The sequence below is a fragment of the Mytilus trossulus genome, chromosome 1, assembly GCF_036588685.1.
Source record: "Mytilus trossulus isolate FHL-02 chromosome 1, PNRI_Mtr1.1.1.hap1, whole genome shotgun sequence".
In the NCBI taxonomy this organism is placed as follows: Eukaryota; Metazoa; Mollusca; class Bivalvia; order Mytilida; family Mytilidae; genus Mytilus; species Mytilus trossulus.
This window is the reverse complement of record NC_086373.1, coordinates 97,448,621-97,473,689: the sequence shown is the minus strand read 5'-3', so window position 1 is coordinate 97,473,689 and position 25,069 is coordinate 97,448,621. Positions and strand designations below refer to the sequence as shown.

General features: G+C 31.3%; 1 protein-coding gene across 1 annotated transcript in view; it reads right to left on the bottom strand.

Annotated features, from left to right (window-relative positions):
• Positions 1-22,285, bottom strand: part of LOC134711328 (uncharacterized) — a 57,204-nt gene extending 34,919 nt beyond the window's left edge. Inside the window, exon 1 of the mRNA XM_063571878.1 lies at positions 22,139-22,285. Within this exon, the coding sequence (XP_063427948.1) occupies positions 22,139-22,190 (52 nt within the window). The 5' untranslated portion in view covers positions 22,191-22,285. The remainder of the gene's footprint in view (positions 1-22,138) is intronic.
• Between the last annotated feature and the right edge of the window lie 2,784 nt (positions 22,286-25,069).

Sequence of the window (25,069 nt, the reverse complement as noted above, 5' to 3'; positions counted from 1 at the left end):
TTTGATGTATGCCTTTTTGTGATTCTTCGTTACATTTGTTGTTTTTATAGTGATATTAAGATGATAACACAATATTGACTGCTGTACCCCTATTTTTGACATTTTTACTCTTTGAGTATGTTTGTTTTGTACATACATCGTTGACAATGTAATGGAATTTGATGCGACTGTCATACAAGTGAGAGGTTTAGATAGCTATAAAACCAGGTTCAATCCACCATTTTCTACATTAGAAAATGCCTGTACCAAGTCAGGAATATGACAGTTGTTATCCATTCGTTTTATGTGTTTGGACTTTTGATTTTGCCTTATGATTTTTGATTTTCCGTTTTGAATTTTCCTCAGAGTTTAGTATTTTTGTGTTTTTACTTTTGATTGGACTATTGTCTTTATAACTATTGATCTGAGCGTCACTGATCAGTCTTATGTAGACGAAACGCACATCTGTCGTACTAAATTATAAATATTGTACCTTTGATAACTATTAGATGGCAACACACAGTTTTAGAGTCTTTACATTATGCCTAGATGAAAACTGTCCAGAGTCCATACACGATGGAATAAACCGAAAACCAGATATATTTCTGTTCATTTAATCCAACTTATACACACTCTGGACGGTTTTTGGATGTCAATGAGTCAATCATAAATTCATTCATTAGAATTAATGAAATAGCATCAACACAGTTCAAATGCAGAATGATCACAATTAGATAATGCAAATGCACCAGATCACAAATAACGAAATTCTACAACACAAAATCCTCAGTGAGCAAACAGTACTACAGTACTTTGCTTTCAAGTCGAGTTATCTACCTTACAAAATATAACGTCCGCCATATTGTTTTCAACAAGGAATTTGCATATAAGTAAACATAAAAATCTATTTTCTGAAGATTGCGTGTACTTTTATTAATTATGGACGCCATAAACCTTAATTATTGTATGCTGTTACACTTATTTAAGCAAAAAACACATATAACACCATAAAAAATCTTGTTCTCGGGATATTTTGTTGTTCTCGTAGTTCTCGGGAAATCGTGGTTCCCTACCAAGTCAGGAATATGACAGTTGTTATCCATTCGTTTGATGTGTTTGGACTTTTGATTTTGCCTTTTGATTTTTGATTTTCCTTTTTGAATTTTCCTCTGAGTTCGGTATTTTTGTGTTTTTACTTTCTACGTAGTTTTATCCGTTTACATGAATTTCGATGCATGGATTTGGAAGCTCTTCTATTTTTTTCTTAGTGTAGGAATGTTCCTATCGCATTGGTTATAATGAAATCAATTGATGTCTTGTTTGCGTGCTGAATTCGGTAATTTTGTGTTGTGTTCGTACCATGGCTCCATATCCGTTTCATTTCAAATTTGACCCATAAGAAAATTGCAAATGAGCGTACCATCACTGAATGACGCCATGAAATAAAAGAGCGAAAATATCTCTTAGTTGAGAAACACATTTAATCTCATCAACTAGGATTTCGAATGACATGCCCTATAATAAACAAACTACAGTATGCACCCAGCGTATTGAGTTTTGGTGTAACCATATATAAACAAGTAATATATCGATGTCCGTTTTTCACAGGATGATAAATATATGAAACACAGAAATTTCAGCCTATCATATGTCAATGGGTGACAATTTTATTTAACAATATTTCAATGGTCAAAATATCATGATGAATATTAGATGCATATATTTTTCTATAATTTTTTACAATAGCATTTTATCATTACCAATGCATATGAATAGTTATACATTTTTATGTCAGACATACGAACAGGTCAGAGTTTTAGACAAAGTCAATATATAGGGTTTTTTTTCGCATGCAAACGGCACCTTGTTACAAAATAGATATGACACATCCCAATTCCTCACCCTAGACCTTGACTATCGATACCATTGTCAAGGTTTCTTAGATCAAAAACACACAGATGTCATGAATATTGTTTTCTAATTATTTTCTATACTTTTTAATAATACAGACAACAAGTTTCAGGAGAAAAATCCCTCGCGTCACTACTAAATAAGCATATCTATCTTAAATGACAGGTATTTCCATTAACTGTCACCTTACTTAAGCATGAAGGAAATCCTCTGATATTTTCATTCCATGCATATAACATTGGCGAAGAGCCAAAACCTCTTCGCAGAAAGCCTGTCAGATGAGATATGGAATAAAGGTCAAAGAACTAAGAACGAATAGTAAACTCCGCGATAGAGAAGCATAACTTGGGGTTTTTAACCAAATTTCCATATGGTCTTCAACATTTTTAAGCGGTCTTAAGCTACAAGTGACAAAAACAAAATGATCAATGATGAAATGATTGGATAGACGATATATTCGAATCTATTAATTATGACATAAGTCTTACTGATCATCAATTTTGTCATAATCAAGACATGAAGGGGAAAAACTGAAAAAGGAGGCAAAAAATCACTCCACAAAGTATCTGAAACATAAGGTTTTGTGAGCTATGTATGATAACTAGGGATGTCAACGAGTACTCAAATCGTTCGGAAGTATCAATTACTAAAACGATACTCGACTAATCGGTTTCCTGTAAGAATGTCGTTGTTTGTTATGCTTAAACAAAAAAAAATGTTTTTTATTAAGAGCGCCTACAGGAAAATTTAAAATGCGATTCGAATGTTTGCGTGTAACTGTAACTGTCATTTACAATATCCCGATTTAGAGATATATGAACAAGAGCATTAACTACCAAGGCTTACACTTTTAGCAAATCTTAATCATTCCCAAAACTTTGTACCGTCAGAGCATATATTTTAATCACCATGAATCTCCCCGTCCTAGAAAAATTGACTAAACAATATATTCTTAGATTAGAACAAATTCTGTGCGCCTTGTGTTCACCCTCATTAAATGATTAAAGTTATCAGTAAATAGGTATCAAAGGTACCAGGATTATAATTTAGTACGCCAGACGCGCGTTTCGTCTACATAAGACTCATCAGTGACGCTCATATAAAAAAATTTATAAAGCCAAACAAGTACAAAGTTGAAAAGTATTGAGGATCCAAAAATTCCAAAAAGTTGTGCCAAATTCGGCTAAGGTACATGTAATCTTTGCCTGGGGTAAATTATAATCATCACTTGTTTGTTGATCTTTGAAATGTGTTTATTTACGGCTCACAAATACTGTTTTTTTAGTAAATTTTTTTGTAAAGATATTTTACTAATTACTTGATTACTGCCAGTTTACATAATTAGTACAGATAATGAGCAAATGAGGTATTATGATAATTATTCATTATGGCATAAAATTCAGCGGACTATTGTCTTGTCCTAGTTAATAATGAAAAGTGTTTTGAGATCATGCGAAAACCACCCAAAAGATATAAAATGGGTATATGTTGTGCTTTCTTTCTGTAAATGATTTAACGAGCGAGTACACGTGTATCGCTCGGTAAATCAAACGATTAATCGATAATATAAAAAAGAAGATGTGGTATGATTGCCAATGAGACAAATATCCACAAAAGACCAAAATGACACAAACATTAACAATTATAGGTCACCGTACGGCCTTCAACAATGAGCAAAGCCCATACCGCATATAGTCAGCTATAAAAGGCCCCTATAAGACAATGTAAAACAATTCAAGCTAATATTCACCGAATTGACATCCGTAATAATAACTAATAATTTTTATGCCAGCTATTTTGTAACCATAAATTACTCCAAACGTTTACCGAATTCCTCCATGGAATCAAGGTTTCGTTGTAAAGTTAAATAAGGAGATGCGAAAATTTTAAATACAAGTGGGATATCATATCTTGTAATTTTTTTACCAAACTGGTAAAATTAAGACTCAATTGATTTGAAATTATATTAACATTATGAGATATGGAATGATGTTCCTTTTGAAATGTTATCAATTGAGTATAGTATTAAGAATTGGGAATATTGTCTTTGTCTGTTGACTTAACTTTTGATAGTTTTATACAAATATAAACATGTATTGCTAAACAGTTCTTTAATCCTTTTGTCTCTTTTAATTTGGTGTCTGTGCTCAATAAGTCCAACAAGTCAATCTCTTTCAAACTAATTTTTAAAATACATTCTTAATATGTTGTTTTGTTTCACCAATTTCCTAAGTTTGGGATTGCGTTTAACGCTGATAAACATAATTATAAACCCCTGCACCCTGTGTGTATGATTTTCCAAAGTCAGGAACCTGTAATCCAGAGGTTGTGATAGGTTGCTGTTTGTCATATTAAGTTTTCTTTTAGTTTTGTAGGTTACATACGTGCGTTGCTTTTTCGTTCCGTTACTTTTCATTTCATCATGCCGGAACCTTTAAAAGATCACTATACGTTATTTTTTTTATCATAATGATTGTTGATTGCCTTACGATAACCTGTACTTGTTCACTTTTTCGTCCTGTTGGTCTTTATTGCTATTTGCATAATTGACATTCGTACCAGAAAACCTAACTTTCATTGACATTTAGTATCCTACGTCTTAAATGTGTGCACTTTTGGCTTTTCAATCATTTAGCCCTGATTGGTCCTATTTAGTGTAAGTCAATAACTCGTTATGTGCAACCAATTCAGTATCATTAACGAAACCCAAAGTAAATGCAATACTATATAGCATTTAGATATCAGAAGAAGACAGTGTTCAATTTTAATTCCACACTGAGGACTTTAGACTGAATTATACATGTACAGGACTTTTTTTTATTCATAAATATATGTTGGCCATCAGCATTGTGTAATTTGATATTGCACATCGCATAAGAAACTATAAACGATCTCGGAATGACGGATATAATTGAATTCAAACGAAAAAAACAAACTCTCTGATGTATGTAGAAAACAAATAAACGAAGAACAGCTATGATATACAGCAACAAAATAATCCTTACTTAGCACAGATATTATATAATTCATTAGAATAATCAGTTTGCAGGCGCCCAACCCTATTCTAATTTGGAACGATGGCGTATCAGCACATCATAAGAAAAAAAATTAAAATAAAAACTCAGCGTAAAAAGGTTGTACTCCCCAGCTCGATATAAAGCACAACGATAGGACTTACTCAACAAGGGGCTGCACGTTGCTAACGAAAACATTCAAGTTAGCGACTATACGTCCTCTTTTAAATGTTATCGTTCCTCCTTCTTACAATCATTATCATGATGAATTCGTCAAACTAATCTTCGCTATGGTCGTCTTCCTTACATGTCGGTTTATTTCTAAGTTTTGGTTCTTTAAAAGTATTTGTAAAATTATGCATTTAAAACGTAATCGCCAACAAATTCTATATGTATATAAACCCATTAACAATAAATTTGAAAAAGATAAATTTGAAGATTTAAAATATGACAATGATTTTTTTTTATAAAACTAAACAGAAATATTTATACTTAAAAGTCCAAGGAATATTTCAAACTGAACGTCACTTAACCTATTACGAAAAAAAACCTCAAATACATCAAACATATAGAAAACAATCTCCATATTCCGAACTTGGTACAAGCATTTTCTTCTGTAGAAGATTGAGACGGTACTAAATACCTTGACTAAATTAATTTGGCACGTTTAATTTTCATAAAAATTGACACAACAATAACTTTGACACTCGTTTCAACTATAAAAAAATTTAAAAAAAATGAACCACATGATTGGAAAAAATCATTGGATCTATAGCAGCTTGACAAACACTAATTTTGAGCGCTGAGAAGCTCACTATTTCCTTAACAATAGAGCGTTCGGATAATTTTTACAGAGTTATCTCCCTGTAGTTTTACGTACCTCCATAAACCATTTTAAACTGGATGTGTCACAACAACACCACGAATATTCATTATTGGAAGAGCAGAAATGTCATGATCAGTAGGTAATGCGGGGTTCACACATTACCGATTATTACTCCCGTTTGAGATCAGACAGCGATACGAAACGAAAAGTGGAAAAGTCTGATTACTATTCTCAATTATCTGGAATGTCCTATCATTTTCTGAACGCAGTCGTTTAAGTTCGTAACAGATTCCTACAGGTCGGGAAGGAACCGAATAGTTCGGTGAAGCACCCCGACAGTTAGGTGCGTCCCGTAACATTCGGGAAAACTCAGCCGATTTAGTTTAGTCGGATTACAATCGTGCCTATGTCGTGACAGATTCTGCTGTATCGGATCACAATCGTAACAATACTGTGTATTCTGGACGGTGTCCTGTGGAACGGGAATGATCTGAAGAAATTTTTTATTGCTTTTTTTCTGCCGATTGAGTCCAGATTGCATCATGATCTTGTCGATTGCGAACCGTTTTTGCCGAAACCGTTCCGGTTCAGTCCCGTTATTAATACAATATTCCTCAATAATATCCACGTCAGAGTCCCGACAATTACAGAATACAATACGACTGAGACCAGACAAAGTCGTTTGCAATGCGATAGAGCGGACCGTGATAGGATTACGTTCCGACAGTATCTACTGACCCCGATTGTGCCGACAATTTTCGAACGGATAACTTCCGTCAGCGTCGGTTCTCTGTCTGGTCACTGTCTGAACTCTGTCGGATTACATTCGGTAGAATCGGTACGCAGTCGTAACAGGCTCGGTCGAAATTTACCTGGCGAAAGATACAAATTGAATTAGAAGCGGATTGAGAACGGGATTATCGGGATAAATTCGCTTGATATCTGATTGTTGTCGTGATTAAATTATTTGTTTTAAAAATTTTAATTAAAGTTTGCATTTCCATCCACGATTTACAGGATCTTGATCAGACTTTTGACTAATTTTAATCGGGAATAGTCCTGTCAAGAACGGCAGTAAAAATCGTGAATGTGTGACCCCAGCTTTATAAGAAACTCAATAATTTTGAACATCATATCTATAGCCCATCTTTCATTGTTTATTTATGCGTGTCAATGTCTTTACTTTTTTATTCTATCGGAGGTTTTGAAACGACGTGTTGAAATGTCATATTGGTCACAATGGTACCATAATTAAGATAATTTGTTATTCCCTTTGAGCGATTACTTGTTTTTGTAAGGATCGCCAAAAAAATCAAATAAAAGTCAGTTTTTTATATAAAAAATGTATTTGAATAATATTTATGAAGACGGAGGTAAATATGACACATTTTATATCAACTAATTAGATATTTGTAAATTGACCATGCTGAGAAAATGTTTTGTATTTTTCCGTGTTCTTGTAATTGGTATACATACACTTTAGGCTTCTGATTTGTTAACCCTTCTAAAGTACAGATAAAAGCTTATGTCATGACTGTGTTTCTGAACATTATCAATCATTCGTACGGTGCTGACATTATTGTCAAGTTATATTCTTAGACAAAATCGCTTGCGTTTCAACAAAGGAAATAAATCTGTATTTAATGATAGGTGGTCTCTATTATGTCATCTTGCACCAAAAGAGAAATATTAATTATCCGGACAGAAACATGAAATGTCAGGTGAAGTGATTAAGAGTACTTGTAATGCCTTTACTTAGGCATGGTAAAGTAAAGACACAAAAAAGGTTGAAAATAAAATATCTTGTATGAAAAGATACATGGATAAATCACTGTTCACTACTGTTGTACATTTGTAAGGCATGCTTCCCCTAATCATTGGTAGACAAATGTGTACGAGTCTATGAGTTTACTAATCACTTAATAACTATCGTCCTATATATCATAAAATAGATCAATATATTAAAGTCCTCAAAGAATTCTTTTAGCATATTACTTAATTCACAATGCTGTACATAATCTGAGGAATCTCAGTTGTCACTCCATGTTTACCATTAAAATAAAAGTTATTAAGAAACTTAGGTTTCAACTCCCTCATGCGTATTTTACCTTAGATGGATTTGGTGTTTAATTAAAAGCCTTTCTGGTCATTTATAAATATAGCTCTCATACTGATTCTTATAAATCATAGGTTTCAATATAAGCCTTAGAAAGGTTAATCCAGAAAAGCGTTTCGAACAAATGAAATTTTCAAAGCATTGTTTTCATTTTTTGTCGAGCCTTCGACTTTAGTCGAAAAAGCGAGACTAAGCGATCCTACTTTCCGTCGTCGTCGTCGGCGGCGTCCACAAATATTCACTCTGTGGTTAAAGTTTTTGAAAATTTAATAACTTTCTTAAACTATACTGGATTTCTACTAAACTTGGACAGAAGCTTGTTTATGATCATAAGATAGTATCCAGAAGGAAATTTTGTAAAAATAAAATTCTATTTTTTTCTGTATTTTATTTATAAATGGAATTAGTTTTTCTGTGGGGAAACATAACATTCACTCTGTGGTTAAAGTTTTTTAAATTTGAATATCTATCTTAAACTATACTGGATTTCTACTAAACATGGACATAAGCTTGGTTATGATCATTAGATAGTATCCAGAAGTAAAGTTTTCAAAAATAAAATTCCATTTTTTCTGTTTTTTACTTATAAATGGACTTAGTTTTTCTGCGGGAAAACCTTTCTATTTACTCTGTGGTTAAAGTTTTAAAATTTTAATAACTTTCTTTAACTATCCTGAGTGTGTACCAAACTTGGACAGAAGCTTGTTTATGATCATAAGATAGTATCCAGAAGTAAATTTTGTAAAAAAATATCCATTTTTTCCGTATTATACTTTTAAATGGACTTAGGTTTTCTACCAGGAAACAACACATTCACTCTGTGGTTAAATTTAAAAAAAAACAACTTTCTTATACTATTTTAGATTTGTACCATACTTGGACAGAAGCTTGTTACTGATCAAAAGCTAGTATCTAGAAAGGAAATTTTGTTAATATTTGGTACCTGTGTATCTGTATTTTACTTATAAATGGACTTAGTTTTTCGTCCAGTTAACATAACATACAGTCTGCAGTTAAAGTTCTTAAAACATTTATTCGATTCATAAACTATCCTGAAATTTTTACCAAACTTGGGCAAAAGCTTCTTAAAATAAAAAAAATAGTATCAAGAGGAATATTTTATTGATTGTTTTCCTCATTTTTATTGAGTCAAGAAGTTACAGCAAAAGTTGGCGAAACACTGGGTTCCGCGGAACCCTTACAAATTTTTTTTTACATAAAATGTACATAATTTGCTATCTTATTCACGTCACTCTCGAAATAGATTTTTCAGTACATTGTAGTTCTAGTGCTTTCTTTCTGGCCATAAATAGATTTTTTAATGGTGACAAAAGATATAAGGGACATTATATTTGTATTATGCTCATGGAGAGGCTAAATATACCAAAGGGAGAATCAAACTTCCCAGTAGAAAACAAGCTGACAATGCCATTGTGCAAAAAATACAAACAACAGTACACCAAACACAAACAACCATGGACAGGATGTTTAATCAAGAACAAAGGATAAGACGTTCTTACTTTTCAATCATTATGAGATTTTTAAAAAAATCAAAAAATTGTAAACGTATTTAATGAAACCATATGTCAATTACGCTACAAGTAGTGGATGCCCCGAAACTCATTTTGACGTTAGATTAATTTCAAGGTTATCTCATTGTCAAAATTAATTAATTCGGAAGAAAATCTCAATTGATAATACATTAAATTCTTCTTTTTTTTGCGAAAGAAAATAATGAAGAAGTTATTGGATTAAGTAAATAGTCCAGAAAAATCTGACATTAAAAATGACAAGAATGGTTAATAAGAAATTAGAATGCAATGCGGACGAACTATTATGCAATATTCTTGAGATCTAAGTAAAACTAATTATAAGAACAATTAAAGCTATAGTTGGTAACTGATGTTCAAATCTTGGAAAACGATTGATAAGAGACAAATAAAGAAGAAAACAAAAGCCAATGGAACCACATGAACTACAAAAGAAGCAAGACCGAGTGCTTCGATAGAGTAAGCGTCACCATTTGCATGTATCACTTTCATAAAATAATTTTCATGCCAGACGCAAAAGGTCCCAAAAAAGTCTGTTTACATAACAGACAATGTTAAAATATTTCCAGTAGTCATTTTAGTTCAATTAAAAGATCAGGCTTTACTGTAACTAAATATCTGAGATCACCAACTCATGTTGTCGACTGCAAAGTTGTCGATTTTTGTCGTTCTAACGTTCGCTTTTGTTGGATTAGTTAATTAGTTGTAAAACAAAATGAGATGTAAGTTATCAATATAAATATGAGGAATTGTGAACAAATTTAATATAGATTACCAAAGAATGTCGATAAACACCAAATTCCTTAAAACCTTCACATAAAAATTCGTAAATGTATTAAATGAAACCGTATGTCAATTATAACTTCATTGGTTGATATCTTTGGCGGAAGTACATGTGACACATCCTCATTCTTTCAATATCCAAGCTGTGGGAAGGTCGTGCTCCATGTGCTGTCGGCAAAGTAACTATATTCTTTAACTTTTACTTACATTTGCCTTGGTGGCAATATAACCTGGGTGGCTTTAAAGACCTTGGTGGTCATTTATATATGCGTTGGCGGCATTGACCTAGGTGGTCATTTATATATGCCTTGGTGGCAATAGACCTAGGTGGTCATTTTTATAAATTTTTACATTGACTTGATGGTAATATTCAATTAAAAATACTATCCTTGGGGGCGTCAAGACCTTGGTGTTCATTTATTTTCGCCTTGGCGGCTTTTTGATAGAACTAGATGGTAATGTTTGACCTTGGTAGCAAATGTTTTTGGGATTTGGACCTTGGCCAGTAGTTATTATCAACCCAGGTGGTCAGAAATGTGTTACGCCTTAATCGCAGGGCAGAGTGCCTTCGCTATATAGAATATATGTGGAAGTTGGGGCTCTGTCCATTTTGGAGACCTGCAATTGAAAGGAGAACAATAAATTGTTTTTAGCGTAAATAGTTTCTTTTGAGTGTTGTGGACTTTTCATTGCAGTTGATTATTACATCGTACATACTGATAGAGAATGCTCTTTAAAGACTTTGTTAGAAAATAATAGAAATATTGAGAAAGTGGAATAATTTAGTGTGACATGTCACTTGATATTATTGTCGTTTACCGGAGTGATGTGTATTGAATTATGAGGTGTCTTTGTCGAGGTCCGCGTTCAGCGGTCTGTTTGATTGTACATAAATTGAAAAGAATATTTTTGTTTTCAGATTGTGTTACCTCTGATGAATGAAGGAGAAACAATATGACATTGTACGATGATTCATGTCAATGAGTTCGAATAACGTAAATGGAAACGATTTTTCTGATCAAAATATGGTGAGAACAAATTGCAATTAATATTGAAGTAATCATTTGATATCTGAAGATAATTATAAAAAATAAAATAAAATAAAAAATAATGAATGGGGAAAATACGGATATAACACTAAATTATGTATGTCTGTGTTTAGTTGAGACAGGTAAAAGATGTCAATATGGCACGGTACTTTTTTGTTTTGTTTATTTAAAAAATATAATGTGGAATGATTTTGTATACCAGTACAAATGTATGCTAATTTTTTTTATTTATGGTTAAAAATTTTAATTTTAAATTTCTTTGTCTACAGTTCGAGGGACACTGATTCCCTAGTGGTTTTCCACGTGGATTGTAGGCAAAGGGATTTTTCCTTTTCAAAGTGTGACTAATGCTGTCTTAAGTACATAAGAATCAACTGCGCACTTTATCAAGTGAGATTTTGTGCATTGCATTGTGCATAGTAGTCCACATTTTGGTTTCTGAAACGTATAGGTAATATCTTGTATTCGGTTCTTTCCTCTAGAGTTTTCTATGCCCATAACTTAACATGAACTGGATGCAAGATTATATCAATCACTGAGGATATGTGTACACCACAAGTGGTGGATGCACCGACCTCATTTTGACGTTAAATTAATTTTTAGGTAATCTCAATGTCAAATATAATTAATTTGGAAGAAAATCGCAATTGATAATACATCAAAATCTTTTTAGGGGAAATAAAACAAGAAGAAGTTGTTGGATAAGGTCAATAGTAAAAATAAGTAAAGATAGTCGATAAACCCCAAAATCCTTAAAACCTTTACGTTAAGATATAAAACAGGCAACATTAAATTAGAAGAATTCTAACGATTATTCATATCTATGGTCTCCGTTTATAGAATATAACAGTTGTTATCTAATTATTAGGGTTTTTTGTGTGTTGCATTGTCGTTTGTTTTTATGTTATGTTGCAATTCTCTGTTTTTGTTGTTGTTGTTTTCTTTTATTGTTGATTTGATTGCCTCGGTTTTAGTTTGTAACCCATATTTGGTTTTATGACTTTCGAACAGCGGTATTCTACCTTTATTTACGTAGAACTTGATTTTTCAAAGACTGTAAATAATGCTTTTACACTTTTGATAATGATTGATTCATGTTCATGGTCTTGAGATGCATTTGGTTATTGCATTTAAAGCCTTTTTGGTCATGTACAAATATTGCTTTCAAAAAAGTTAAATCCCACGCGAGTTCTAAAAGTTCACCATCACCATCTTGAAAACAGTAATTTGTTATTATATATACTCCCCGTAGTTGTTTAATTCTTTATACAGATAATTTGCATATGAAAAATAAAGTTTTTTAACGCATTTTCCACCGAAAATTCCTCTAAACCTTCTTCAAACTTCTATGCGCATTTATAGAAAAATATAAAAAAAACAAAAAAACATTACGATACAATGGAGTAATTTGAATCGGATGCGGATGATGAAAATGTGATGTTGTCTCAGAGTTTATATAGTAACCTCGCTTTTTACTAAAATATCTAAACTTGTGACATGTCAGCACTTGATTCCTTCTTGTATTTATACATATGTAATGTTTTTATGATTGCGTTCGGTGATACATAACCACGCTACATTTTACTTTATGTTTTTCAAGGTCTTTTCTGAATCCTCGTGTTCTGTCGTAATGATAAATTATGAAACGTTGAAATTAATCGGCTAAAATGTTTTTGCTTGAAGTATATTTTTTTATCAGAGCAGAAAGAACAATGGAGTTTCGGACGCTTTAACTTCCAATCATTTTGAATCTACAATGTTGATCGAGATTATATTTGAATGTCTATTGAGATAGACAGCAGGACAGAGTATTTGAATAACATCCTATTTGACAAGAGTTCTATCATGGCTGTTTCCGTGGCTTTTTACATCAAACGCGACCTTTAAATGAGCACGAAGAAAAATTTAACATTAAATGGAACTTTATTACTGAAATAAATTGAAGTTTTAAGTGTTTTTACAAGTGACATATCACTGCAATCCCAACATTAACGATGTGATCAATACAGCCTCATATAAAACTAGTTCTTATTTTCAATAAAAGATATTTGAAATTCTGATGCAAGTTTCAACGTTTTTCTGAAGTGCTGGAATCGTTTCTATTGCAAGGATTTGTCGATAATTACAACGTTCAATTTTTAACACATTATTCGGTAGCTGTATTGATCGGATAACCAACACTTTCCTAAAATCTTCACGGTCTGACACCAAAATTCCGGCAAAAATTCAATTATCTTTAGACGTTTATTTTGAGTAATGATAGAACTCAGTGATTGCTGATCAAATTTTGTTTCCATGGAAACCACTTGCCATGTTAGTTGATGGATATTCTTTTATTGGACGTTGTTTCTTCTTAGACAGTAATAAAACTATATTGATAGACGTAGAATAAGAACTTTGTTATAATCAAAATAAAGTAGTGAAGGGGAAAATTCGTTATTGAATCGGTTCTTTGGACGTTGTCCTAGGTTATCATTACTTTTCTAGAAATGATCTAAGACGGAAGATCGATCTGTTTATAGACACCTTTAACACACACATTGAAAACCTACACAGAGAACGTCACTGTTTGAATTACGATGGACCTTATTGGAATGTCTGCTGATCTAAACAGAAAATAGTACAAACTAAATTACAACATCATGATGTATTTGAAAATAAATTGTACGATAATGTGGTATTCATTCAATTTACATTTGAATGTTCTCCCTTTATGATAATGTTAACTCGTTTTGTCTGGCTTGGGATTTGTAATGGTACGTAGGCAATGATTTATTGACGACGAACTAAATATAAGACATTGACAATACAATTGTTACATATTCATTTATAATAGGTCAATACATAAAAAGAAGATGTGGTATGAGTTCCAAGTAGACAACTCTCCATCCTAGTGAAAATATATAAAAGTTAACAAGTATAGGTCAAAGTAAGTTCTTCAACACGGAGCCTTTATTTCACGCTTAAAAAAGAAAAGTATTTTATCACGTTATAAAACTCCAATATACAATACATAAACATTTTTTTTTTCATAGTAAATTTTTATCAACCAAATGCATATAATATATATAAGAAAAAGAATACTAAAGGTGCGTGACACTTGGGATTTTACTCCTGGTTTTATAAGTTTTATATATTTATGTTGAAAATAGGGAAACTTGTTATTATTAGGTTAATATAATCATCCCAATCACTGATGGAACTGGACAAACTTTTTATTTTTATTTTCGAAATGCAATGATGTAATCAACTAACGAGAAAACGATCAAACCGTTTTAAACATTTTATGCGCTTACTGCTTCAATATCCTTAAGGGTAACGGTTACCAGGAGATAAGTGTAATACGTATAGTGAAAACGATATACTGGGGAAAATAGTAGGTTTTGGGACAGTTGTATAAAATAAACCTTCTTATAACATCTTATGATCTTCAATGTAGACAGTTGATATTCATTGAAATTTTCGCAAAGTATAAATAAACAAGCTTTTATTTTAAGAGTTGGATTTAGCCGTATTTGGCACAACATTTTGGAATTTTGGGTTCTCATGCTCTTTAACTTTGTACTTGTATTAGTCCAGTCGAAATAAGTTTTAACCTCAAACAAATTGCAACAGAAAATGATTTAGTTCTTATCTATAACAGTAAGACCTATATAAAATCTAACCTGAAGAAAACTCAAAATCAGCAATTTTAATTTCCTATGTAAATTAACATTGGAAGGGAAGATAACTCCGCCAAAATGAGTCTTTTTTGTCAGTTTTTTGTTGATTTTCTTTAATTTTATGTAAAGTATGATACTTTGATGGGGTTATAAGTTCATATTTAACTATATTATATAATCCTCTGCTCGTGAAATGTACAAAACCTAAGTGTTTCGGATATTTTTTTTGATTTTTTTTTGTGCATTTTTCATTTAAGAAATTGCAAATGGGTGGCTTTGTGACCATTTTCGTTAAAATAATAATAATGTGAAAGTTTTGTATTGGTTATATCTGTATATGCTATTTGTTCAGCATTTATCTTGTTGAAAGAAACTTTAAACAACAAAAGGAAGAATATATACTTAATTATTTTTATTAAATTTGAGATTCTTTACCTTAACATGTTAAAAAATTCAATAAATGGTAAACTAATGAATTACGAAATCTAGTTTGTAGCTTGATAAAAGATATGAAAACACCGTTAGAGTTGTTTCTTGTACCATTAAAATAGCTAAAAAAAAATCAAGAATCAATACATTCTGTTGAAAAGAAGCAGTCAAGTTATAATCTTGCATCAATTTTAACTGATATTTCTGCCTGTTTTGCAGAGTTATCTCCCTTTTACAATGCAAATCTTCAAAGGAATTTTATATATTGTGATTTTTTTTTTATCCCCAATTTATGAAAAATTTTCTGTTGCAATTTCTGTAAGGTTAGGGTCAAATTTAGGTTAGATTGCCTGGACTATTGTCTTTTTAACTATTTTGATCTGAGCGTCATTGAGTGGTCTTATGTAGACGAACGCGCATCTGTCGTACTAAATAATAATCCTGGTACCTTTGATAAATATTAGATAGCAACACAAAGTTTAAGAGTCTTTACATTATGCCAAGATGAAAACTATCCAGAGTCCAAACACGATGGAATAAATCGAAAACCAGATATATTTCTGTTCATTTAATACAACTTATGCAGACTATGGACGTTGTTTATCTTGATATTATGCATAGACACGTAGACTAATTGTTGCCCTTTAAATGTACTTGGTTATGATTGTCGTTTTCTGTGCTCTCACATTATGTATAACACACATCTCTTTTGATTCGGACTAGTAAGCAAACAAAACATGTCTGACAGCGTCGACTTTGATAAAACAAATATACATAAATACAACTTATAAAAAAAGTATTCGTTATCAATGCTAGAAAGCATGGTTTCAGATAAGTTATTTTAATTGCTTTCAGTAATTGACAATTTTATTCTTTAAAAGTAGTATAATTGTTGTTAATTTCTTTTATACAGATTGTATTGATCGAATTGAAACAACTATGCGATGAAACACGGCGGCTTAATACATCTTCAGGTAGAACTTGGACCAATTCCGAGCTGGAATCGTTTAATTTTGTCGAACAATATATACATATCAAGAATGTGCATACTGTTAGGATTCATTGTTTAAATTAGTTCCATTTTTTTCATTAATTTACAGTTTGTGTTATACATATATAATATTTGGTGCAATTTGGCATGCCCGATTGTTTATCCCTTGATATTTCAATTTCCTAGCTTTAGTTTCAACTTCAACACAGGTGTGGACGTGAAAATGTTTCAAATGAGGAAACATGCATGTATATTATCAGTATTTACTGTCCATGAATTGATCCTGATATTTATTTAAAGCTGTGGACAAGACACAAAAATATTTCAAAGAGAGATCAGAAAGAATTAATTTCTTTTTAGGGTAGCTAAATAATTTTCCAAAACTCCTTAATAAAACCATGTCCTAGTTTATCTTTCTTGATAAAATATCAAGGTTTGAAAATACTTTTTACGTCAATCTTTCTCAGGCAGTTGGATAATTACTTTGTATTACATAATCTTTGGTCAGTGAGTCATCGACCTAATGCTTCGTTCGATTTCTTCTGTTTCCAATTTATTAGATTTAGAAAAGGTCCACATAACTTTACTTCAAGAAGTTGCGGGTATAAATGTCACGAACTATATTTCAACCTTTACAATCAAGATACTGCATACATGGTTTACATATTGATATGAGTCAGAGTTCCTTTAGACTATTGTCGCACACAAAAAGGTCAAAGAAGCTAGATCATTAAATTTCCAATTCAGATGTATTGATGATGTTTTTTCCATTGACAATCTAAACTTTTCTTATTGGGTTCCATATATATATTCTCCATAACTAGAAATCAAAGAAACAACAGAAAGTGTCTCATTTGTAGACTTGTACCTCGAAAGTAATATAAGCGGTCATCTCAGTGTCAAAATCTATGACAAATTTTAATTTTTAGTTAATTTCCTCCACATAAGTAGCAATATACCAACCTCATCTGCATATTGGATGTACATTTCCCAACTAACTCGGTATTCAAGAGCTTGCAGCTGCTATTCAGTCTTCGTAAAACGGCACAAGTGTCTGAGCAGGAAGTTGGTGAGCTAGGATTATTCAAAGAATGTCTCGTCCTTGTTTTAAAATAAATCATCAAAAGAAACCAAGACTGTGTTGATGAATTATCACTTACTTCACAAATAATACATGATAATCTTGATGTTTAGATTCTAGATACTGACGGTGTTTATCATTCATCTTAAATACGTATTATAACGTTCTTTTATTTGTCTTTATAACGTATTAGTATTACTTTTACTGTTTAGTCTATTTTTTGTTAGTATCCAGTTGACTTGGCCCCTTCATTGAGTTTTATTATGCGTTCGTTATTTATTATATCATTATCTATATGTCATTTTGTTTTTCTTTGTTGACATAATTGTTAGTTTTTATAGTGATTACGATTATAACACTAATTATGACAGTTATACCTGTTATGTCTGTTTTGTTCACACATTGTTGTCCATATAATGGAATTTTATTAGACTGTAATACAAGTGAGAGGTTTAATCCGATATTTCTACATAGGATAATGCCTGTACCAGGTCTGGAATATAACATTTTTAATCCATTCGTTTGATATATTTGAGCTCTTTTCCTCGGAGTGCAGTATTTTTGTTATTTTATTTTTTACAGCATAATTCCAATTCAAACTTCAAAGAAAACGCAAAAAACTATGGTAAACATATTTATACTGTCCTTGAATTAATTGTATTGTCGAGATTATTGAACTTTAAATAGGCGTTTTATACAACGAGAAGAAAGTACACAAGCATGCGAAGTGTTGGAGGACCTACATCTCAATTAACCTAGTTATATAAAAGAAATATTTTATCTGTCATTAACAGAAAAGCGCTGAAGGCTTTGAAACGGTGGGTTACTCGTGGTATTAGATAATGTAAATGTATGTCGACAATCTTTGAAACCCTTCAAAATAGCAAAATGATGTGTTACAAGATGATGTCAAACGAAATTTGGTAAAACTTACTTCAATAAAATTGTTTAATATTTGTAGATCTTTTTTTAATTTGGGAATTTTTAAAATATCTTAAATCAAGATATTTTTACTCATTTAACAAGATATTCATTACAGATCCAAGAAATTATTTATTATAAAGGGGCACTTAGCTTCTTTTGTTTTTGGTTTATAAAGAAATTGTAAAACATGTGATAATTTATGTGATAGTTGTATGTAAGTTATTACTTCTTGGTGGGTATATATGTCAGAAAAGAAAATGTTGCTCAACTATAAAAATGAATATTGTACAAGAATATTTATCGTAAAGTAATTAATGGTAATAAATTTAGAACAATCAAAGTTTTACACCACTGAGCAATATTTTCTACAAAATATATCACTATGTCACCGTCGTTTTTATTGTGGTTGAGCACCAATGAAAAGTATACCACTGGTCAGGTAAAGGAAAGATTGACTTGTCAGAGTTTGGTTAATAGTTATATTTTAGCAAAGAGTTCTCTGATTCTAGAAGATGAAAAATAAATATACTTTTAAAATGTCATATTTAAGAAGACCTACAGGGTATGAAAAGAGAATTGGCTAAGAATTCATGAAATGTATTTATTTAATCTCTCATTTTTCTTTTGAGAATGGCATATACATATATTTACTTGATTTTGACATATGATTGCTATATATCGATGTACCTTGCTTTCAATGTTTGTTGTATGTGGTTAAACTTTTCAAATACCCTTTTCAACTTATGAACGCAAGCTTAGCCTTTATCGCCCCCGGTTGCAGAATTTGCTCGCTGCATTGAAGACCAATGGGTGGCCTTGTGCTGTTTTCTGCTCTTTGGTCGGGTTGTTGTATATTTGACACATTCCCTGTGTTATTCTCTATTCCTCTTTATATCGATCTTTTTTAAAAAATGTTATTACAAACCTGAAATCAATTCAATATTTATGTAAAAATGTATATTTATATAAACGAAAATATATTTTGAAAAATGCGTTTATACACTTTCACTTTGTTTTTTTTTGTTTCTTTTTCTTGGTAATGATTTCATCTACTCATTGTCGACAAAGACTTTTGATAATCCCCTTTTAGCTGATATCTTTTTATTGCTGGAATATAATTATATGATTCCAACGATGATATTGATTCCCGTGAAATGATAATGAGTTATCTAAGAAGTACCAGCACATAATCATTTCTAAATATCCGGTCTTGGAATGTTCCAAATATTTTAAAACAAAATTCTTGGCATCGCGGTACAGATATTTCTTGACTATTAATACCAAGATATGTCTGAAATCGAGCAAAATAAAAGAATATTTTCAAATGAATTTTCGCCAATACAACATCTCAATAAGCATTATTTGAATTCCATGATATGATTTGCGAAAGACGTATTATGGTACTATATATGCAAAACTAATTTTTCGAGAAGAGTAGAAAGGTTTTGTTTTCCAATAAGGTACAAAAACAGGTATACAACTACTACACTAGTTTAAGATTATAACAATGAAACTAAATTCAATAAAAACAAATAATAATCTTATGAAGTAAATATCTAATATGTATTCACGCATTTAACCTATTTAATAGATCAGATCTCGCACAACCATGTCCATTTTCTTTTTCCTCAACTGTGGCTGAATAGTTTCTTCTCTTAAACGTGTCAGATTCTGTTTTTTTTTTTTAAATATTTTTCTAGCTTTGAGGAAATTATCTAAGCAAAAATTTACCTATAAAAAAGTGTATTCAATAATTAAGTTCTTTGACTCACTTACTAACAGTGTGTAATACAGGGAATATGTCCAAGACGTTAATGGTCACGTCTTTTTTTTTTTAAATAAATTAATTTTTTTTGTTGAATGCGTAACCAGGTTCAACCAACCTTTTTTTATTATAAATGTCCTGTACCATGTCAGAAAATGTCTAGTGTAATCTTTCGTTTCTGTGTGCCGTTGATCTCCTCTTATATTTGATTTGTTTTTCTAAGTAGTAGTTTGTAACCCGGAATTGTTTTTTCTCAATTGATTAATGAATTTCGAACAGCTGTATACTACTGCTTTTATTTGGTTTAATCTATGCTGTTCATTTACACGATTAATACTTTAGATGAAAACATGGAATTGAACTGTATGTGATGTTTAAAAAAACAAAAAGGAAGAAAAAAACATTTAAATCATACCGTTAGTTTATTTTATTAATTTGATAGAATTTTTTTTTATTTTCTCTGAGTTCACTTCGGGAGATACCAACAGAATTCAGCTACAAAGTCCATGAATCCTTTTTTAGAAATATTTTGATAGTTGGGACCATGGACTATATTTTTTTTTAAATTTCTAATAATAAACTATATCAAATATAGTTATATATTTCAAAAACAAGCTTAAGTCATTTAATGTATTTTGATTTCGTGATCCCAAATAATCCTTTTGTGATTGCATAGTTCTATTTGCGGAGTAGATCAGTGTCGGTCTAGACACTGTAAAAAGTTTTGGAATTGGTCGTATACCATTACTGATTCTATTTCCTATGTGAAAGTGTTTAGCGAGTTGTCTATAATTCCAAATAATCATTCAGTCTGCACGCTGCATTACACTTTATTTCGGTAATAAATGATTGTCTTGTGCATTGATAAATATTTTTACCGTTGAATTTAGCTTCTAGTTGTTGTTATTTAATGCTTAAACAACTTCTACCATTTGTGCTTATCAATAAAAAGCCCAAGGAATACAAAACATGAAATTTCAAAAATAAATCATTCAGTTGATTACAAAAGTGATATAAACCCCAAATGCAATTATATGCTGCATGCTAAAACATGTTAAACTTGTGTTTGTGAAATCACATCCCCAAACCCATTAACTCAGTAAAATGCCCCACCCTGCAACTTAATTAGCGTAATGGTGTATCCTCAAAACAAAATGAAATCCGTTAAAATGAGACAAGAATTGTTGGCAAGTTTGTCTTACATGAAAAAAAAACAAAATTATATGTTTCTAAAAAGTTTGAAATTTTAAAACTAGTTCAAAAAGAAAGAAAATATTTTTTAGACTCGGTACAAATGTACCATTGACAATAAATGTAAAATTAAGAAAGTTTTTACATCAGACTACTGTTAAAATACAAAAAAGAGCAAAGCTTCAGCTAAAAGATATAAGCAATTTTAAAAAAACACATACATGTAGCTGACATTATCACCATACAAACAATCCTTAAATGAATTAGGCAAATACAAGTATCAAATAATTGGCCCTATATAGCTTGCTGATCATTGTGAGCCCAGGCTCCGTATTGAAGACCGTACATTGACATATAGTTGTTAACTTTTTTATCTTTTATACCTTGTGACTTGGAAGAAAAGTTGTCTGAATGGCTCTCAAATTTCATTTTTTAAATTTATAATGTAATAGACACAGACTTATATCAGATAGGCCCCTAAACAAAAAATAAGAAAAACATGAGTCATTATGTTGAGTATTAACGTTAATTACATTTTTGTCTGACACACCTGATAGCTATTCTAAACTCTTCAAATGAAGGTTAGTTCCTATACCTTTTTCGCAGAGAGTTCCGACGTCGTACGAGTGTTTCCTCATACATTTATATGTCCTTTCAATACAAGGTAGACCGTCCCTTTTAAATAGTATGAATTCAATTTCGACAGCTCTCCACTAGAAATCAAAAGACTCAGAAGTTTACAACTTTGGGTCACCTTCAACAATGAACAAAGACCAAACCGCATAGTCAACTTTACATTCCCAAAAGGACAAATGTAAAACAATTTAAGCAAAAACAAACAATATAATGTGTTACACAGCAACTTACGACAATAAGTGATTAAAACAGGCTCCTGACTTTGGATATGCACACACAGCATGTGCGGGGTTAACTAAGAATGATGGCGCCAATCGTCTACTAACCAGTGACAGTGGTATAACAGTAAAACATAAGAACAGGTATCCATCTGATGAGTTTAGCCTTTTTCTATTGATTTTTATAGTTCGTTCTTATTTTGTACTGTTACACCACTGTTCCTGGTAAGAAGCAATTGGCGCAATCATACTAAGTTAACCCCGCCCATTCTTAATGTGCATATCCAAAGCCAGGAAACCTGTTTAAATCGCTGTCCCAGGTTAGGGATTGGGATCAAGCTGACATGTTTACCCCCGCCACATTCTGTTTGTATGTGCCTGCCCCAAGTCAGGAGCATGTTGTTCAGTGGTTGTAATTTGTTGATGTGTGACACATTTGTTTATTTGTTCATATTCTGTGCATAAATTTGGCCGTTAATTACTCGTTTAACATTCGTCATTACAGGGCCTTTTATGCTGAAGGTCATATGTTGACATAAAGTTGTTAATTTCTGTGTCATTGGGTCTCCTGTGGAGAGTTGTCTTATTGGTAATCATACCACATCTTCTTTTTTATATCAACAAAAAACAAAATGTTATAAATTATCTGTGTAGGATTGACTAAATTTACAATGTTATAACTATGCGAGTTAAAAGAAATATTTGAAATATAATTATTAAGTAGAAAAATGCTATCTCTCTAGGAAATTCAATTATCACACAAAAGTTCAAAACGAAAAGTATTTCTACAAAATTAAATTTACTTGAATTATGCAATGCAGTGTAATGAATGTGGGGTTTGTAAGCGTAAATTAAACGAAGAATGGTTCTGTTCATATGATAATGAAAATAAATTGACTTGAAATTAAAAAAAGCTATTAACATGAAAGAACATTATATTTTTTAAAACGAAATTAGTATTTTTAAATAGGTATTGTATTGTACACAATAGACAAACACTTGTTTTAACAGCAATCGGGGTGACGGATTCTATCTAATCTAAAGTACTGGAAGAATATATTTATACTAGAGGGACTCTTTATGAATTCAATTCGATTTAAGTTTGTTTTAGTGGACTAAGTAAATTATAATATGTTGTTTTTTCCAGACTCTTTTTGTTTCGTCAAATCAAAATAAATGAAAATTGTAGAATAGTTATCAAAGGTACAAGGATTATAATTTAGTACTCCAGACGCTCGTTGCATCTACATAATACTCATCAGCGACGCTCATATCAAAATATTTATAAAGCCAAACAAGTACAAAGTTGTAGAGCATTGTGCATTGTAGAGATTGGGAGAGATGCCATTCATTATCATGTTACCTTAAAACAGATATGATCGAATAACTTCGGAAGACCACGTTTTAACTTTGTTGATTTTAATCCGTAACTGTTCAAAATTTTCGACGTGTGATTCAGTGCTGAAAAACTTAAATAATTATCTATATAAGTCATGTTTCAGTATTATTATGCCATAACTTATAATTAGAATAAAATGGATATTGATATAACTGTTTCGTTAGATGTCAGTTTTGTTTTGGATTTTGGTCTGAAGATTAATTAAAATTCAATGACATATATTTTTATTACAATCTCCTGCAGGGTTTCTATGATTCCGATTTGTCACAAGTAACACGCTATTGCGTAATAAATGACAACAGTACATTTCCTGTCAGGGTTTAATATTCTTTGTATGTGACATTCAGTGACAGTAACAACACTGATATTAAAAGGCAACTTGTAACATTGACGTCAGAAACACAAAATTTGATTTCGTTAGAATAAATATATTCTAGAAATTGAATTTTGTTTATAAATTGATGACACTTGGTTAAAATTGCGGTAATACCAAGATCGCTACAGCTTTTTCACAAGATAAAAAAGCGATTTCTTTTCTAATGTGATAATGTATCTTCGATAATACGATAAAGAAATATCAAATGATAATAAAATATTGATATGGATAATATCCTTATCTAAACAGGGTTACTCATTTGGATTAAACAAATTATCATATCAAAGCTCTCCTCTAGAAAGCTCAAACCTCACAACAACTTTGATAAAGCGATAAAGGTAATATCGAGTAATTTCACCTACCATTTAAACTTTGATAAAGGACAATATTCAGATCTCTATAGGCACGCAAAATGGAATTGATAAAGGGATTGTTAAGATTTTAATAGATACGCTAACTTCCACACACTGTTTGTAATAGTTCTTTATGATTTATGTATTATTTTATTCAAAATTTTGTTGCTGCTAGGTGAATTTCAAACATATTCATCTCTTGAAAAAATGCTGAGTCTACCAAAAGGGAAATACAGTACACAAGTAAAGGAATAGCAGAAAACAACATGGCAAAATGAAGACATACTAACAGAAAGCAACAGTCATATAAAACAAAATACAGAAACTAAAAATACGTTGGAAAATAAACAATAGGATACCAAGATGATCTTCTTATAATATCTAGCTTTCAGCATTGGAATTTACCTGTAACTATGCATTACAAATTGATGAACACAAATATATTGAAGCATTGTCTCCTTTTCAATTTTAATGATTTATTTATTTAATCTGTTTGATTCATTGTAAACAAGAGACATAGACTTTCAAAGATAATTTTTACTCTATTTGTTGGTTTTGCCTATTTTTTTCCATGCCGGGGCCTTAACTTTTCAATCAGAAATCAGCATATTGCTTGGCGAATCATTAGTTCTTCAATGATTCAATGTACATTACACTAAACAGCATATCGCAGAACTTGCATTGTTTGTGTTCGATATTTAGGCTCCACAGAATTTCCTACAAACAACGGTACATTGCTGGATCATGTACATTTTCTTCAAAGGAATTGTTTATTAGATTGACAAAAAATATGTCCGCTGTGAAAAGAAGGTCTTC